The sequence below is a fragment of the Bos indicus x Bos taurus genome, chromosome 22, assembly GCF_003369695.1.
Source record: "Bos indicus x Bos taurus breed Angus x Brahman F1 hybrid chromosome 22, Bos_hybrid_MaternalHap_v2.0, whole genome shotgun sequence".
Taxonomy (NCBI): Eukaryota; Metazoa; Chordata; class Mammalia; order Artiodactyla; family Bovidae; genus Bos; species Bos indicus x Bos taurus.
The window spans coordinates 48,889,097-48,908,379 of NC_040097.1; the positions used below are offsets into that span (position 1 = coordinate 48,889,097).

The 19,283-nt window shown below is 45.9% G+C and overlaps 2 protein-coding genes across 3 annotated transcripts; both read left to right on the forward strand.

Annotated features, from left to right (window-relative positions):
• The first annotated feature begins 922 nt into the window (after positions 1 to 922).
• On the forward strand, positions 923 to 14,959 carry LOC113880707. 2 transcript variants are annotated; one of them, XM_027523216.1, is made up of 4 exons: positions 923 to 1,083; positions 8,257 to 8,349; positions 9,962 to 10,170; positions 12,628 to 14,959. In XM_027523216.1, exon 4 carries the CDS (start codon positions 12,629 to 12,631, stop codon positions 13,676 to 13,678), a length of 1,050 nt encoding a protein of 349 aa, XP_027379017.1. In that variant the 5' UTR covers positions 923 to 1,083; positions 8,257 to 8,349; positions 9,962 to 10,170; position 12,628; the 3' UTR covers positions 13,679 to 14,959. The 2 variants fall into 2 exon arrangements, with proteins under 2 accessions (XP_027379017.1, XP_027379018.1); XM_027523217.1 differs by lacking the exon at positions 923 to 1,083 and adding an exon at positions 1,596 to 1,922.
• Positions 10,226 to 14,852, forward strand: LOC113880709 (endogenous retrovirus group K member 7 Gag polyprotein-like). Its single transcript, XM_027523218.1, has 2 exons — positions 10,226 to 12,659; positions 13,069 to 14,852. The coding sequence occupies exon 1, from the start codon at positions 10,241 to 10,243 to the stop codon at positions 11,303 to 11,305; it is 1,065 nt and encodes a 354-aa protein (XP_027379019.1). The 5' UTR covers positions 10,226 to 10,240; the 3' UTR covers positions 11,306 to 12,659; positions 13,069 to 14,852.
• Positions 14,960 to 19,283: the final 4,324 nt, after the last annotated feature.

Below are 19,283 nucleotides of genomic sequence, written 5' to 3' on the forward strand. Positions count from 1 at the left end.
GCCAAACAGGCTGAGAAAAAGCCAGTCAAGTGTGACAGAATATGCCCTAAAATTGTTCTTGTTTTCCTAACTCTGTTTCTCAGGTCATTCCGTCTTATCACAGATCCTGTTAAGTAACTATGTAACCTAAGCAGCATTTACTCCCAAATACACCTCTTGGACTTTCCAGAAAGTCTTTCTTTCCCACAGTACATCAACTCAGCCACCATCTTGGGAGAATCCTCAATCTTAGACATCAATTGGAGCTGTCCGCAGTTCCACACCACCAACTATTCTCCCGTGTTCATCTCCCTTTCCTTTGGTCCATAAAGATCTCAAATATCTTGCATGTAAAAAACTTCACCTTAAAAAAAAAAAAAAGCCAAGCGTCTAAAAGAAAAGCTTTCCTTCCCATTTAATCAACTAAGTGCAATCGGGATGCCCTCCTAAAATTTTCCCTCTTCCTCACCCCAAAACGGGATTCATGCTTCCTCTCTCCTCGGTCACTCCACGTGCATGGGTTCAGTCCCGCGTGGGTCCTCACGTGGACTTCTGCACTCATGTCTCAGACCTCTCCTGCAAGCACCAGCTTCCTCCCCTACCACTCTACACAGTGCTGCCAGAATACTTCCTGACAAAACCCACAAATCAAGTCACCCATGCTTTAAAAACCTATGACTTCCCAATGTCTAAAAACTAAAGCCGACAAGATGCTTTCAAGGAATACAAAGCCGTCTATTAATTCGGCCCCCTGTCCTACCTATTGTGATAGAAATCTTCAACCCGCTTCTGAGCCGTCCATACTCTTTTGTACCATAAGTGTCATCCAGGATGGAGCAACACCTAAATCCCAGGACACTGCGGTCAACCGTCCTCCGGGACACCTGAAGGCAGTTAGGCTGGGGCGCCTGACCCGAGGCCACGCGGCCCCGCCCCCCGGGGATCCTCGCCGAGCCTCAGTTCGCTTCTCGGCTTCTCGTCGCTTCCCCGCCCCGGAAACGAAGAGGGGGAGGGCGTGACTCTGACCCACACCCCGACCCCCGACCCCACCCAAAGCCTCACCGCTCCGGCCAAAACCCGTCAGCCCTCGGGGCCGCGCGCCGGGTAAGTGGGTCCGGCCCCTGCGGCGCGTCCCCGGCTGCTGCGCGCGGCGCGCGGGGTCGCTCGCAGTCGCTGCTGCTGTTTAGGAAGAGCTACGCGCGGCGTCTCCGGGGGAACTTCGGTCCGTCCTGTCGCCGGTACCCTCCGCCCGGCTGACTCGGGCCTCCCGGGGTGGGGAGAGGGCCGACTTGCGCGTCCTAACTGGAGTTGGGGAGCGGCAGGTGCAGAGTCCGGGCTGAAGTCGCAGCGCCCCTCTTCCTGAAGGCGGGAAAGCTGGGGGTCGGGGGAGGCTGTGCGGGGGTCCTCCGAGGCTGGACTCGTTGCGGTGGGCCTCAGCCTCCTAACCTCCCCTCCCCCTCTTACAGGAGGTTCTAATAACTTTTAATTGCGTCTTGGCTTCCCTTGTGGCTCAGCTGGTAAAGAATCAGCCTGCATTACGGGAGACCTGGGTTCGATCCCTGGGTTGGGAAGATCCGCCGGCCAAGGGAAAGGCTACCCACTCCAGTATCCTGGCCTGGAGACTTCCATGGACTTTCCATGGGGTCGCAAAGAGTCGGACACGACTGAGCAACTTTCACTTCACTCCACTTGCGTCTTGGGACGTTCTGGCTTAAAATTCATCCCTAGGCTAGCAGGTCCCTGGATTCAGCCAAATCTCTCTGCGCTCCTTCCTCTCTGAGATGCAAGTACCGAGGGCAGGGGAGCGGGGATTGGACTGAAGGGACCCCTGGAGCGCTGGCCTCCGCCCAGAAAAGAGGTCGGGACCAGCGGTATCACAGACGCCCCGGACCTTTCTGGCGGAATCGAGGGAGACAGTTAAGAGGTCGTCCCTGCCGCCTCAAGTGAGTATTAATCACCATAGCGTGGGGGAGCAGGCTGACCCATGAAAAGTACTATTAAAATGATGCCTTCCTCCTTCCACTGGAAGGAGGTGGATGGGCTTGAAAGTTCCAGTTCCCCATCCTTTCCTCGCCTTCCCGGTATGATCCCGCAACCAGCGACCTGGAAGCCTGGCTTCCAGCCCCAGAACTTTCCGGGCTCCGGGAAGAATCCAGGCTGGAGGGAGGCTGGGGGCTGGAACTTAAGAAGTGCTGCCCCGTGGGTTCCAGAGGTGGAGGCGGAAGGGTGAACGGAGTAGTGTGGTGGAGAAGGGAGAGGTGAGTGAGTGCTTCGGCAGACTTTGAGAGAGAAATACGCCCCTATGTAGAGACTTCGTTGCACTTAGAGGGAGAAGAGGAACGAAATCAGGCTGGAAGGTGCCCAAGGCCAAGCAAGCCCCTGGGCCTGGGCTGTCAGGAGGAAGGGATGGGAGTGGTCGTTAGAGAGGATGGCCGCAAGAGGGCGCAGGAGCGCCGGCGGAACGCAACTGCGGCTCCCAGGTGAGACTTGCAGGCTCTGAGATGGGGCATGAGTGGTGAACAACAAGGCGATGCCCAGAGTAATGGTTGTTGGTTACCAGGCGGCTCTGACTCTCGGCACGCCTCACAAAGGGGGCAGAGGTCTGACTACAGCATGTGTTGGGGGCATTTCCAGCCTGGCAAGTGCCTCAGTGGCCAGACAGCCTGCTGGTCTGTGAATTAGACTTTAGTAGATTCTACACAAAATTGAGAGGACACACTATTTTCCTTTCTGCGTTCGCTTTTTCAGCTTAGAGTAATGTTTTTCCGTTTCATTCACATTGTCTGAAGTGGAAGGATGTCTCTTTTTGTAAGACTGAGTAAAATTGTGTGTGTGTGTATAAATATGTCACATTTTCTTTATGCTAGACCAGGGAAACAGAAAAAGATGCACCTCAAATTTCTGGGTGCCTAAATTAAAAAATAAACCAAAAATGGGTCACATCAAATTTTAGTGAGAACATAGAGGAATAAAAATTACCCTGTATAGCTGCAGTTCAGTCGCTCAGTCGTGTCCCGTGTTGCTCTTTGCGTCCCCATGGACTGCAGCTCGCCAGGCTTCCCTTTCATCACCCACTCCTGGAACTTGCTCAAACTCATGTCCTTTGAGTTATGGGAGTATAAAAAATACACCTAGTCAGGAAAGCTAATTGGCTTTTACTTAAGAACTTAAATCTTGTACCGTATTGTTGTAGCCACGTGTTTCGGGAAACAAACTCACTCAGAAGGACAATGCAGATAGCGGAGGGCAGTTTATTACACTGGCGGGCCCAAGGCAGAGTCTCCTCTTAGCCAAGGACCCCAACCAGTTTTTATGAAAACCTTATATACCCTAAGTGTACGTGCTAAAACCCACCTCCCCAAATTCTCTGAAACTAGTCTGAAGAAAGGAAAAGAAAGATACAATCAAAGTTCCCCTGTGATTCATATGCCTTAAGCCTAGGTGGTCAATTAATAACAGTGGACAATTATCAATAGTCCTGTGATCATACCCCAGTAAGCATAATAGAATGTATGATTCTATTCGGGTTACACAGATAATTAGGGTATTGTTTTAGGCGGCAGAGAGTCTAGGTACAAGCCCTGGGGCTCTTCCATGGGCAGGTGTGGGGGGTGGGGCGGGGGGGCAGCGGGGTCTGGTTTCCAGTTGGTATGTCGTTCCCAGATACTGGAAGTCCACTGTCTGGCCCTGTTCTGTTTCCTCCTTCACTATTAGAAAAGAAAAGAGTAAAAGTAAACACAAAATAATAAATTTCTAAAAACAACTCTGAACTAAGATAGCCTTCCTTTCTGTATTCCTCCAGCCATCTGTAGGTAGTCTCTATTGTATGCAAATATTAAAAATAAAAGTCAATGATAGAGAAACAGAAAAATAGGTGAGTCTCTACCTACATCATCATGGTTATTGTGAGACTCCTAATGCCCAAACCCTCGGGTATCATAACGGTTAACTCTAATAACAACTGTGAGATGTCCAAAACAGCACATTATAACCTACTGCAAACACATGGTGGAGACTCAGTAATCATTGCCCTGATGACGATATACATGTGTTCCAAGCAGAAACTTACTCAGGTGTTACAGCCTTCATTAGGCTTCCGTATGCCCTAAAGTGCCAGCCAGGCGTGTGAGCCTTCAAGACCGTGATACGGTGGTCTTTGGTGGAGACGACAGTAGTTGTCCTGAGACAGGGTGTTTGGTGGTCGGGGCTGAGGTGTGGTATGCCTGCTTGCTCCACTGCTACTCAAAAACGGTCTAGGCGAGCAGTGGACTCAAGGAAGAAGCTTGTTAAAGATGCCAGTTGATGGGCCCCACTCCAAACCTGCAGCATCAGTTTCTTCCTTGGATGTGGACTGCTTTGTATGCATATTCAAGTTTGAGAGGCAAGATTTGCATAAGTGCTTTTAACCCTAGGCTTACTAGTAAAGATGACTAGGCGAGTTTTAATTACTACTATCTCCTGTGACCCCTCTCAGATTCTGTCTATTGGTCTGGGCGAGAGTACATTTTTTAAAAAATATAGTTGACATTTGGCTTTCCGTGTGACTCAGTGGCAAAGAATCTCTCTGCCATGCAGGAGACACAGGTTCCAATCTGGGTCAGGAAGAACCCCTGGAGAAGGAAATGGCAACCCTTTCCAGTCTTCTTGACTGGAGAACCCCAGGAACATAGGAGCCTGGCTGGCTACGGTCTATAGGGTCACAGAGTTGGACACAATTTGAGTGACTAACACACACACATAGTTGACATTCAATATTGTATTTGATTCACAAAATTGTATAACATAGTTTTAGGTGACCAACATAATCTATATAGAATACTAATTACGTTTTCCAGGCAATTCCCAGATGAAACCAGGATGATGCAGGAGAGCTGTCGTATTGTTGTGGTGTGAGACTTGAGTAACCTTTGCTTGATAACCTTTGATTCAAGGTAACAGAGTCTGTGTGGGTGGGCCAGGTCAGTGCTCCCCACCCTCCCCATTGCTGTGGCAGCATAGTGGACCGTGAGACGGAAGGGCATATGAAAACGGGGAAGGAGAATGTTACCTTGTGGTCTCCCTATAGAAGCTCATTTCTCCTGAATATGCCACGTGGCAAAGGACAGAGCAGTGGTCTTTCTGCACTTCACAGGCCTCCTGAGCGTATAGGTAGCAGGTGAAAATGCTGTGCTGATAATGCCTTCAAAGATGTACAGGTGTGATTTCTCTATATAATAGCATCTGAGAAAGAAACTTAGAAATGGAGGAGAAAGAGGAAGAAATGGTAGCTTCTCAGATAAAATTTGTGACTCAGGTCAGCAGCCGTGCCCCCTTTTCTTGCTGAAGTCCCACGTATTCAGACCTTGTAAGTGACTCAGATCAGCAGCCGTGCCCCCTTTTCTTGCTGAAGTCCCATGCGTTCAGACCTTGTAAACATTTACTTCTGTATCTCTGGTGGTCCTGCCTAACCTTTATTTTTGATACTTTTTTTCCTCCTAATGATAGCCAAGGTTAGGTCTTTAGGATATCCCACTGTCTTCTCTCCATTTTCTCCATCCAGGCTCCCTTTGCTGCTGCTGCTGCTAAGTCGCTTCAGTCGTGTCCGACTCTGTGCGACCTCATAGACGGCAGCCTACCAGGCTCCCCCGTCCCTGGGATTCTCCAGGCAAGAACATTGGAGTGGGGTGCCATTTCCTTCTCTGATGCATGAAAGTGAGAAGTGAAAGTGAAGTCGCTCAGTTGTGCCCACCTCTTAGCGACCCCATGGACTGCAGCCCACCAGGCTCTTCCGTCCATGGGATTTTCCAGGCAAGAGTACTGGAGAGGGGTGCCATTACCTTCTCCACAGGCTCCCTTTAGAGCATGACAAATTCCTGCCATGAGTTACTGATGTGCACATGTTGAAAATGTTCTTTTTTCTTATTAACTTGGGGATGCGTTAATACAGAAGATGCCTGCTGAATATAAGGGTAGGTCGTGGGACATCAGTGAAGAAGGAGAATATGTAATATCTAGGTCCTGTTTGGATTCAGCATCAGTCTACGTCATTGGTTCCCAACCTTTTTTTGGCACCAGGAACTGATTTCACGGAAGACCATTTTTCCATGGATCGGGGACAGGGGGTGGTTTCCGGATGGGTCAAGTGCTTTACGTTTATCCTGCACTTTATTTCTATTATTATTCTATCAGTTCCACCTCAAATAATTAGGCATCAGATCCTAGAGGCTGGGGACTCCTGGTCTATATAGACAAGGATAACGAAAATGCTCCGATAAAGCTGATTGCTGTATGGCCTAGAAATAACACAGAGTTCTAAAAAACAAAGAGAGCTCTCAGTTGCCTCAAGGAAAGACTTTCTATTCAAAATACACGACAGTACAGGACTTGAGAGTTACATGTGATTTTAAATGAGCTGTTAACCCTGTTCTCATAAGCAGATTAATGTTTCAAGGGTTAATGTTTTCATTCACTTTTTTATTTTGCAAAACTGTCCCAACAATGGCGATGAGTCCTGCATGCAGGCAGCTAATAGCAATTTGTCCCAGCACAGCTGATGTTAATTTTGTTCACTTGAATCAGGGGCAGTTGGCCAGATTCCTCAACTGAAAAGATAATAATTTTCCAATTACCATTAACAGGGTCTTGGAGGGGTCTACTGAGAACTGTGCATGAACCATCGCGTTTCATGGGAATTGTCTTTCTCTACTTCATTTCCCTTGCCTGGAGATTCCTTTGGAAAATGAAGCCTCTCATCTTTGTTCAGGCTTTTGTTATTAAGTGTTCTATAAATTTCCTTTTTCTAATTTAAAAATTTTATTTATTTATACATTTATGTATTTTTTTATTTGGGCTGTGCTGGGTCTTCCTTGCACCACGCGAACACTTAGTTACATATGGAATCCAGTTGCCTGACTAGATTGAACATCAGCCGCCTGTATTGGAAGAGCGGGGTCTTAGCCACCGTACCACCAGGGAAATCCGTGTAAATTTCCTTCAATTCCATTACTGTTTCACAGTTATTTTCTTGTTTCTTTTTGTTTCTCCAGGGGAAAAAAAAAAAAGTTCTGTATGGCACCCCACTCCAGTACTCTTGCCTGGAAAATCCCATGAATGGAGGAGCCTGGTGGGCTGCAGTCCATGGGGTCACTAAGAGTTGGACACGACTGAGCGACTTCACTTTCACCTTTCACTTTCATGCATTGGAGAAGGAAATGGCAACCCACTCCATGTTCTTGCCTGGAGAATACCAGGGATGGGGGAGCCTGGTGGGCTGCCGTCTATGGGGTCGCACAGAGTTGGACACAACTGAAGTGACTTAGCAGTAGCAGCAGTATATATTCAAGTATCTTAAAATGCTGCAATATAATCACAAATTAAAAATGAAATCGTTTCAAGAAAATAACAATTTGTTGATGTGAAAAAAAAATCATGATGTTTCATCTTGTCCTCATTTCTTGAGCCGATCTGCATCTTTCGCTCTAGATGAGTGGTCATTCTAGATATTTAAAATAAAATAAGATATTGTTGCCCACATCTTAAAATCAAATAACCATTCCTTACTTTTGATTGAGTAGTACTTGGAAGTAGAGTTAAGGATCTGCAAATGAGAAATGCTTCCTAAGTGTTTTAAAGAGGCTGTCAGGAAATACTATTTGGTGAAGTCATTTTGTATAACTTACAGCTGTTACCAGAGTCCAGGCTCACTCTACTCAGAGGTGTTGGGATCAAGAAGGGACTTTATTCGGGAGCTGGCTGACAGAGAAGATGGCAGGCTAGTGCCTTATAATAACCATCTTCTCAGGGCCTGGTTGCTAGGTTATTTATGGATTGGAGATAGGGGGAGGTGAGGAAACCACGTAAAAAGACTATTAAACCCTTGCAAATGTCTCCTAGAACGGCAAGCCTCAGGCAGGGGAATGTGTTAGTTGCACTTCCTTACAGTCCTTCACAGGTGGGCAGCTCCGGTTATCTCCCTGGGGCAGGCAATTATGTACGTTTACAATAAAAAAGAGTTAAAGTCACTGAAGCAGATCCAGTGTAAATTTAAAATTAACTCTTGCTGGTTACATAGTGTCATCTCTACTGAACACTGCTGCTGCTGCTAAGTCGCTTCAGTCGTGTCCGACTCTTAGCGACCCCATGGACTGCAGCCCACCAGGCTCCTCCGTCCCTGGGATCCCAGGCAGGAGTACTGCAGTGGGATACCACTGCCTTCTCCACTACTGAACACTACTGGGTTGGATATTGTAGAAACCCCAGGATGAGTAATATGTTCCTTTTTTTTTTTTTTTAATCAAGTTTTGCTGTCTCTAAGCTGAATCTGGTCACCTTTTTTTGAGCCAAGAAGAGCTCTGGGATGTGAAGAAAAGGAGACAACAGTCATGCACCCAGGTAGGTGGGGATGAATAAGCAGATCGCACAGAGGTGATGTCCGAAGGTGAAGGAGGAGCCGAGGCCTAAAGTGTGGTTTGGGCGGCTCTGCTTCACTGGGGATTCCTTTGAGAAGTCCAGGCCTCTGTGTCCCGCTGTCACAGAGGTCCCTTTCCTGCTCCACTCCCCATGCTCCTAAATCCTCTAAGGGTTTCCTTTTGCTCCGATGATCTTCCATGGCAATCGGAGTGAGAACCAGAGGCTTCCCCACGCCCAGCAAGGGATGTTCTAACTCTTCTTCCATTGCTTTTGGGGGCCTGGGAAAATCTGTGCATTTACAGAGTTCCTTTATGGAGTTTGTGTGAGTTTCTCCTCATCTCCTAGAGACACCTGAATGTTCCACTACGACACCGGGAGCGTGAGGCAGACTGACAGTCCCCCATTCACGTCTGTGCCGAGCAGGCCTCCCCAGCACCCACACCCTCCACTGGGTCCTCAGAAATGAATCTGGGAGCCTCCCAGTGTTTACCCAGCGTCACAATAGAGTAACCTGGGCCACTTCTTTAAGATATCATTGATCCTGGGCCTTACGTAGGACTAACTGACAGAAGCTCTGGGGATGTAACACAGAGGACTGTAGAGTTCTAAAAATAACAGAAATGATCCCAATGGAGAGTCAACGGTGAAAATGACTTTGGTGAATGTTGCTCAGAATTTCCCATCTATATGAATCACTTTTGAATCCCATTAAAAACAGTAATAGGGGCCTAATACTCAGAGGTTATGACTCTCCAAGTCTGGGTCATTAATTTGCAATTTGAGCAGTCAATGAAGTTGCTTCCCCCAGACCTCATTCCCAGCAGCATTAATCTAGAGAAATCAAGAACAGTGCCTGAGTGCCTTACACACAGTCACCCTATCTGAACACAAATACTGCTGCTCCCAGTGAAGACCCACCCCCAACTTCTGGAAAGATGGCATTCTCTGCTCACCACTTGCAAAATGAGTAGGGACTAGAGAAAGCAGTGGAGTCTGAACAGTGGGGGAACAACATGTATGCATTCATGAAAGCAATGTTTCATGAGGATTTACTGCCTGCTCACACATATGTGTTAAAGACACTGTGCTAAGATCCACACATTACGAGAGTTGATTGTTGTAATCTTCTGGGGACGGAGGCTTCAGTGTTGGGGATGGGGTCTTCAGTTTTGGGGACTGGGTGTTCTGTGTTCATCTTTACCAGGAGGACTTAGAGGTCAGGCTTGCCTTCATGGGAGTAGAGATTATCTTTGTTTCTTCTCTTTCCATATTATGGATAATTCCAGGGAGCTGCCTGTGAGAACGGGGTCCTTTATCTAAAGGACACAGCCCTGGGAGCTGCCTCAGTCCTTGAGGGTTTGCTTGCAAACATAGCTCTCTGTCCTGCCACCCCAGAGATTAGGCGACTATTAACTGCAGACACCTGGAGTTCTGGACAAACTTCTCACGCACAAGGAAATGTTATCTGGTGTAAGAAATAATAACAGGGTGCCATTCCCATGCTCTCAAGATTTCTTGTGACTTTTTGTAAGATGTATAGGTCAGCCAAGAAAAATGCTAACTGTCTTGTTTTTCTCTTGCTTTCCTGTATAAGATGCTGAATAAAGTCGTGGTCAGACTGCTTCCCTTTGTGAAGACGTGTCTGATCCTCTCGACCCCATCTTTGCTGTAGTATTCTTTCTCAGCCGCGTCGTGCACACTCTCAGGACCTGATCAACTTTGCCGGCTGGCTCTGGCAGGTGGCGCCCGAACAGGGACTTGAGAATCGGAGCGTGAGGACAGCCGCTGCCCGTCAGGATTGAGGTAAGTAACGAGGAATTCCTAATTATTTGAAGTAAGGGGCAGGGAGTGTTATTGTCGAGAGTAGTAAGTCATGGGACAAGGCAATAGCCGCCAGTTATTTGTACATACGTTGAAAACTATGTTAAAAGGCAGGGGAATTCATGTAAATAAGTTACAGCTAGAGAAGTTTTTACTTTTTGTAGAAGAAGTTTGTCCTTGGTTGCCAGAGGAAGGAACAGTTAGTCTGGAAACTTGGAAAAAAGTAGGAAAACAATTGCAGACATATTATTCCTTACATGGTCCCAATCGTGTCCCTGTGGATGCTTTTTCTTTGTGGACCCTCATAAGAGACTGTCTGGATCCTGAACATGAGGGACATAAGATTCAAACGGCCCTCCAGGATTCCACAGAACCCGAAGTTGCAGAGCCTTCCGCCCCTCTGCCTGAGCCGCTTTATGCCATGCCTGAGGGAACAGCTTGTAAGGCTGGAGGGAGTGATGATGTGTTAAGCTCTGATGAACAGGAAGAGTTAAATGAACAAGCGGCTCAGTACCATAGAGAGGATATGCCTTGGGAGATGATGGTTAGCATGCAACCCCCCTCAGGAAAAGGGGAATTAAAGCATTCAGGGCTTTTCAAAGAACAGCTGGAGAATTTAATTCAGAAAATTGTTATAGCAGTAAAAAAGGATGCACAGGGAGACTCCCACTCCAGCCAGCCTGCGCCTCCAGCATATCCTCCCTCGGTTCTTGCTGGGCTCGACCCACGTCTGCCTTTCGTAGAACTGCGAGAGCTTATATCTATCCCTGCTTCTTTGCCCGGTGAAAACATGAAAACTAGAAGTGAGATATTATTATCTCTTCTTCAACAAGCGATTAAGCGAGCTAATGATGAAGGAGAACATATTCCCGGGTTTTCAGGAATCTATCCAGTGTTTGAAAATGCCCAACAGCAGAGGTATTATGAACCGCTGCCCTTTAAGCAACTAAAAGAGTTAAAGATGGCTTGTGCACAATACGGCCCAACTGCGCCGTTTACTCGGGCTATTATAGAGGCTTTAGGAAATCAAAATCTGCCACCTAATGATTGGAAACAGGTTGCTCGGGCTTGTCTATCTGGAGGAGATTATTTACTATGGAAATCTGAGTTTGCTTAGCAGTGTGGGATCACAGCGGATATCAATCGGTGACAGGGACTGAACACCATGACAATTGGGTTATTGCCTTAGCTGGTTTTAGTGGACGGCTTGATAATCATTATCCCTCGGATAAAATTTTGCAATTTGCTCACTATCACCAATTTCTCTTCCCCAAAATCGTTGTTTCTCAGCCCCTTGCCAACGCCCTAACTGTATTTACTGATGGCTCTTCTAATGGAATAGCTAGTTTGATTATACAGGACAATACTGCCGCCTGGCATACTAATTATAAGTCTGCTCAAGAAGTAGAACTGTTTGCCGTTTTTCAGGCTCTATTACAAATCTCTGCTCCATTTAATTTATATTCCTACAGTCAATATATCATAAGAGCCTTAAACACTATTGAGACTGTTCCATTTATTGGTACCCTGAATTCTACTATCCAAACTCTTTTTTGTGATATACAACATTTAATTTGCTCCAGAGTTAATAAATGCTATTTCGGTCATATTCGTGCTCACTCTGGACTTCCTGGACCTTTAGCACGAGGCAATGCTTTGGCTGACGAAGCTACACGTATGATATTTCCTTCATTGGAACAAACGGCAAAAACTTCCCACAGCTTACACCATCAAAACAGCAATAGCTTAAGACTTCAATTTGGCATTACTCGAGACGCTGCCAGACAGATTGTTAAGCAATGTCAAACATGTCCTCAATTTTTTAGCGTCCCCTATTATGGAGTTAATCCCCGAGGATTGTTGCCAAACGACATATGGCAAATGGATATTACCCATATTCCTGAATTTGGTAAACAAAAATTTGTTCATGTTACTATTGACACCTTCTCTGGCTTTTTACATGCCTCTCTACAATCCGGAGAAGCTAGCAAACATTGTATAGCTCATTGCATTAAATGTTTTGCTGTGATGGGAACCCCTAAGACCATAAAAACAGACAATGGTCCAGGATACACTGGAAAAAATTTTCAACTATTTTGTACGCAGTTGTCTATCTCACATAAAACAGGTATCCCTTATAATCCTCAAGGTCAAGGCATTATTGAACGGGCACATCAAACTCTCAAACATCAATTGCAAAAACTAAAGAAGGGGGAATTGTATGTCAGTACCCCCTCCAACTCTCTAAATCATGCTTTATTTGTTCTAAATTTTTTACAATTGGATATACGTGGCTGTTAAGCAGCACAGCGATTTTGGAACTTTGATGCGCAAACAATAAGACCTAAAGTCTTTTGGAAAGACCCACTTGTGGGAAAATGGTATGGACCAGATCCTGTAATAATTTGGGGACGAGGGCATGTTTGTGTTTTCCCACAGGATGCCAAAGCGCCGCGATGGCTGCCGGAAAGGTTGGTACGCACGGTGGAGACAATCTCTAGTAAACCAGATGAGGAGATTGACGATTCAAGAGCATGATGAATTACCATCTCGGCAACAACTCCAGGCATTGATGCGAGAGGCACAGAATCGTGTTGCTGTGCAGGGCGATCCGATATCGCCTTTAAGCTTTCTGATAACCTTATTAATTACCTTAAATCAGATTAATACTGCACATTCTGAAGAAGATTCAAATGCCTACTGGGCTTATTTTCCCGACCCTCCCCTTCTCCAACCGGTGGGCTGGGAGGATCAGTCCATTCCCATTTATACTAATGATACTGTGGCTTTGGGGGGGTTTTCGGATAAACATATTATTCCTAATCAAGTTAATTTCTCTTATCATGGAGTGTTTGATCGTTTACCTATCTGTCTGTCTAGATATTTTAATTCCACAGGATGCCTTTTTGTTGGGGAGTCAGGATATGCTGATTATGACAATGGTTGGCGCCTATATATTCCTGGAGTAACGAAAGAATCTGGAATTCCTCAACGTCGTAGTGGAACTGGTCCTTTAGATATCCCTTTCTGCGACTTTGGAACAAGGGGAAGAGTCACTGCTGCACCATGGAAACTGTGTCGAAATGAGACTGCCACGGTTTATAACATATTTGGGACAAATGAATCATTGTGGGACTGGTCTCCAGATTCGAACAGAAACCCTGGAGCACAAGATAATAGAAAGTTTGCATCCCGTATTTGGAACTTGGGTGGCTCTAAAGTGTTCCAAACAGAAATCTGGAAACTAGCTGCCGCCCTTGGATGTGAGGGTTCCTACCTTCAGGTGGGATTGAAAGTGAGACACGGTTATTTATGGAATCTCACCATGAGGTACCCTCGAGCATGTGTACCTCACCCTTATGTTTTATTAGTAGGATCTATCAATATACAACTTGGGTCACGAAATTATAATGTAACTTGTAACAATTGTACTTTGACTAACTGTGTCAGGGGAATTACTAATCAAACTAGGGTTCTAGTCTTAAGATAGCCTGCTTTTGTTATGATTCCTGTAAAGATTAATGGGTCTTGGTGTGATGAAAAAGGACTTGAGCTTTGGAGAGAAGTAGAGGTTGCTTTAATGCGTTATCACAGGGGAATAGGGTTAATAATTCTGGGATTTGTAGCTTTGGTAACCCTTATTGCCTCCTCCATTACTGCAGCCCTGTCCCTGGCACAATCAGTGCAAACTGCAACTTTTGTTGATAATCTGGCACAAAATGTATCCGTTACCCTGGGGACTCAAGAAGATATTGATAAAAAGCTAGAGGACCAATTGAATGCCCTTTATGATGTTATAAGATTTTTAGGCAAAGAGGTTCAAGGTATAAAGTTGAGATTACAGGTACAATGTCATGCCGATTTTCGATGGATCTGTGTTACCCCCAAAAAATATAATAGTAGTATAACTGCTTGGGATAAGGTGAAAGCTCATTTAGAAGGTATTTGGCATAATGAAAATATTTCCTGAGATTTACTGCATCTACATCAGGAAATAATGAACATTGAAAATGTGCCCAGACCTGATTTGGATGTTGCAAAAAGAGCTGAGTCTTTTGTTAAAGAACTTTTTCGACATGTACCTACCATCAATAGTATTTGGCACTTGGGAGCAGCCATAGGAGGACTATTCTTAATAATTTTAACTGTTTTATTTCTTGCACCTTGTCTAATTAAAAAACTGATTGATGATCTATGGGTGATAAAGGCTTCCATCTACGGAAATTGTCTGAGGTTAAAGGAACATAAGCGTGCGCCTATATAAAAAGAAAGGGGGAGATGCGGGGAGCTGCCCATGAGAACGGGGTCCTTTATCTAAAGGACACAGCCCTGGGAGCTGCCTCAGTCTTTGAGGGTTTGCTTGCAAACATAGCTCTCTGTCCCGCCACCCCAGAGATTAGGCGACTATTAACTGCAGACACCTGGAGTTCTGGACAAACTTCTCACACTTAAGGAAATGTTATCTGGTGTAAGAAATAATAACAGGGTGCCATTCCCATGCTGTCAAGATTTCTTGTGACTTTTTGTAAGATGTATAGGTCAGCCAAGAAAAATGCTAACTGTCTTGTTTTTCTCTTGCTCTCCTGTATAAATATAAGATGCTGAATAAGGTCGTGGTCAGACCGCTTCCCTTTGTGAAGACGTGTCTGATCCTCTCGACCCCATCTTTGCTGTAGTATTCTTTCTCAACCGCGTCATGCATGTTCTCGGGACCTGATCGACTTTGCCGGCTGGCTCCGGCAGATAATAAAGATAAAACCCACCCACCAAATTTCAAGTCCTTTGCTCTCCTTAACTGAGTCTGAGCATCAAAAACTGGAAGTGCCAGATCCATTCACAAAGGTGGCAGAGTTGCCAGGAGCTCTGGTCTCTGAGCTGCTCTGAGAAGGGTGACCAAGGAATGGGGGCGGAGCCATGGCAGGACAGTTTTTCCTTTTTTGGTCGTTTAAGTGATCACTTTAAACGGAATCTGAACTGACATTTCCTATTAGGCTCTGCAAGTCTGATTTTGGAAGAGGGACTATATTCTGGATGGAAACTCTGTGCCCGAATGTTAAGCCTCAAATGAGAAACAGAGATCTGAGGCATCAAATGGGCTACTCAGGAGGTGGGACTGATCCTGGGTGACCAGCGCCCCTGATTCCAGTCTGCTCTTGGGGCAGATGCATTGTTAGAGTTACTAGATTCAAGTCACCGTGAGTTTCACCTGGATTCCCTGTGTGTGCCTGTGTGGAGGTTTGAGATAAAGAAAAGGCAAAAAGGGAAAACCCTAGGTGGGGTAACCACAGATCAGAGTGAGAAGTGGTCTGTGCTGCATGCTGCGATACCAGCTTGCCTGAACTGCAGGCTGAGGTGTGTGGGCCTCATTACTGTGGGATTCGGGACTGGTGGTCTTGAGCCCAGGGCGGGATGTCTTGGCCCTGGGAGGGGCTGGCGTGTGCAGGAAGTCCTCCGTGCACTGTTCGGCGTGTGATGGGAGACGGTAAGGCAGGCGGAGTGATGTTACTATCAAGGGCGAAGTCTCTGCTCGTAGGGCACAGAGGTGCTGGGGAGAGGTTGGCATGAGCGAGGGGGGCCAGGAAGAGTGGGAAGAGACTGCACTGAGGGTCCTCGGCCCCCGTGCCCCTCAGCGAGGTGTTCAGGGACTAGAGGCGTGTGCTCCCTGTGAAATGCAGCACTGTGTGTTAGAATACTGATTTCTGCCCATTTCAGGTTTTCAAGAGTTAATCTGAACCTACCTCCTTTCAGTTCCAGCAGCATCAAATCAAAGGTGGTTAAGAGCACTTTATCTGCAGGAACTAGGGGACAGGTTTGAGTAGGAAAGGAAAGTGGAAAGTGAAGTCGCTCAGTCGTGTCCAACTCTTTGCGACCCCATGGATTGTAGCCTACCAGGCTCCTATGTCCATGGGATTTTCCAGGCAAGAGTACTGGAGCGGGGTGCCATTGCCTTCTCCAGGAGATCTTTCCGACCCAGGGAATGAACCCGGGTCTCCCGCATTGTAGGCAGATGCTTTACTGTCTGAGCCACCAGGGAAGTCCGGTTTTTCTAGAGAAGATGCCAAATGAAAGCAAGGATACTATTTGATTGTATCTTACCCAGCCACCTTGGTCTTGGAAAGCCTAGTTGGCTGGGTGTGATTGGCTGTTCTTAATTTATGTTCTCAGGTTAACATGCCTTGACTCGATATTAAGTTTTGTGTGCTTAAATAGGCTACCGAAGCATGAGAGTCACTTCAGCCTAGTGGCCTCCTTGTTTAATCACTTTTAACAGTGGGAACTCAGTAGGCAGAATATTACACTTCTCATCCATTTGCAAGGTAATTTAGCAGTTGTCCACCTAACACAGAAATGCACGGGCATGTTGGTGCAGCAGTTTCACCAGATAAGCCACATGTGTAGAAACCAAAGATCCACGTCTGTGACAGCAGGAAAAAGAACATGTGCAGCTATGTAAATGCATATTACGAAGTGTTTTGGTTAAGTCGTTTTATTCGTAATTACCATGGAATAAGACGCTGTTTGGGAATGCAGGAGATCCATTGCTACTGGTGCAAAAGTATCACCTTCAAATATCATTGGTAAAGGAAAGCGATTTCATTGACAGAAAGTTTGATTTGACAATATGTCAATGTTGAACCATGTACGTAGTATTTTAGCAGTGGTGTATGGGTGGATGTGCACTATACAAATTCAAAAGCAGTTTGTGACACATGGAAATTGCATAGCAAGGAGGGTACATTTAGTAGCGACTAGAAATCTGGAGATAACATTTTACTACCTCTGGGGGAGTGGTTAATTCATGGACATTTTTACTTGATTTTATTATTCATAATGTGTATTACTTTATAATTAAACTTGTTCCTCTGTAATTTTCTATCACTACCTTAATATATGACCACACATTTCACAGTTTAAAGAACGTTCTACAGTTCGTAAGTTAGAAATCTAGCAGTCTTGGCTGGGCTTTCTGTTTCGGGTCTTAGAAGGTCAGTGAGGAGGGGGCTCATGAGGCATAGGTTCTTGTCTGCAGCTTCCAAGAGAGAGTCCACTTCCAGGACCATTCAGATGCTCAGCAGGATCCATTTCCTTCTGGTGGTCTCTGTGTCGTGCTTCCGTGGTCACACCTTGCACCTGGTGTCCCTGAAGGAAAGAAGAAATACTGTGTCCCTGTGGACTCATTGGTTCTCTAATCTTTTACAGTATATTCAGTTGAAAGGATCATCACAAGTATTTTATGTCAGGAAGGTCATTACCTCAAGGTCTAAAACTAGAAACTGTTCACAGTTAGGTTATGATTCAAATGCAAGTCATGGGATTAGTAAATAGAAAAAATTAGTGACCCCCAATCTACCCGCTGCAACTGCCATCACCTGCCTCTTTCCCTCTCCTCCTTCATTCTCTGCTCCTCATGGTGACCTCACTCTCTCTGCCTGTGACCTTTAGATATCTCTAGAACTAAGGCTTTCCCTTCTCAGCCTCTTTACTGCGCTCCCACACCCATCCTGTGCATTTCAGACCTTCATCTCCATGAAGCCTCTATCCCCTGATCCCAAACTCTCAGCCCAGCCCTCCTCCCCTTCTGCTCTCCCAAGCCTTTTATCCGTTGCTTCCTCCTTCTCCTTTGCCATTTGTCCTCTCGTCATTCCAGGGACTTCCGCCCATTTCTCATGTCTTGTGTGCCTAATGCCCTCAAATGTTCCAGTCCTCAGTTACCAAGTCTCCTGCACCATTTCCCCCATGACACCACCTTTATGGCAGAAAGTGAAGAGGAACTAAAAAGCCTCTTGATGAAAGTGAAAGAGGAGAGTGAAAAAGTTGGCTTAAAGCTCAACATTCAGAAAACGAAGATCATGGCCTCTGGTCCCATCACTTCATGGGAAATAGATGGGGGAACAGTGGAAACAGTGTCAGACTTTATTTTTGGGGGGCTCCAGAATCACTGTGTATGGTTATTGCAGCCATGAAATTAAAAGATGCTTACTCCTTGGAAGGAAAGTTATAACCAACCTAGTAGCATATTCAAAAGCAGAAACATTACTTTGCCAACAAGGTCCTTCTAGTCAAGGCTATGGTTTTTCCAGTAGTCATGTATGGATGTGAGAGTTGGTCTGTGAAGAAAGCTGAGCGCCGAAGAATTGATGCTTTTGAACTGTGGTGTTGGAAAAGACTCTTGAGAGTCCCTTGGACTGCAAGGAGATCCAACCAGTCCATTCCAAAGGAGATCAGTCCTGGGTGTTCTTTGGAAGGAACGATGCTAAAGCTGAAACTCCAGTACTTTGGCCACCTCATGCGAAGAGTTGACTCACTGGAAAAGACTCTGATGCTGGGAGGGATTGAGGGCAGGAGGAGAAGGGGATGACAGAGGATGAGATGGCTGGATGGCATCACTGACTCGATGGACGTGAGTCTGAGTGAACTCCGGGAGTTGGTGATGGACAGGGAGGCCTGGCATGCTGTGATTCATGGGGTCGCAAAGAGTTGGACGCGACTGAGCGACTGAACTGAACTGAACTATAATTCCTGACTCTGCAATTTCCCCTGCAATTTTGGGGAATAGTTTGAGAAGAAAGGAATTAACTCTTCTCTACATATTTGGCAGAATTCACTTGTGAAGCCATCTGCTCCTGCACTTTCATTTTTTGGAAGCCTTTTTAAATAGCTCATCTAAATATGGTATTCTTTGATGACTTAGCAGGTAAAGAATCTGCCTGCAATGTAGGAGACACAGGTTCAATTGCTGGGTAGGGAAAATCTCCTGGAGGCGAAAAATGGCAACCCACTCCAGTATTCTTCCCTGGGAAATTCCATGGGCAGAGGAGCCTGGTGGGCTACTGCCATGGGGTTGCAAAGAATTGGATGCAACTGAGTGACTGCATATCTATATCTAAATATATAGATAGAAGTGTATATCCTTCTGGTGTGATGTGTCATTTAAGGCCAGTGTTTCCTCATTGATCTTCTGTCTGGATGACCTGTCCAGTGTTATCAGTGAGGTGTCAAAGGTCCCTACTTTTATTGTTACTGTCAATTTCTCCCTTATGTTAGTTAATACTTGCTTTATGTATTTTGGTGCTCCTATCTTGGGTGCATAAATA

Coding starts and splice junctions, on each gene's coding strand:
- LOC113880709 (XM_027523218.1), top strand. CDS start 10,241: ATGGGACAAGGCAATAGCCGCCAGTTATTTGTACATACGTTGAAAACT.
- LOC113880707 (XM_027523216.1), top strand. CDS start 12,629: ATGCCAAAGCGCCGCGATGGCTGCCGGAAAGGTTGGTACGCACGGTGG.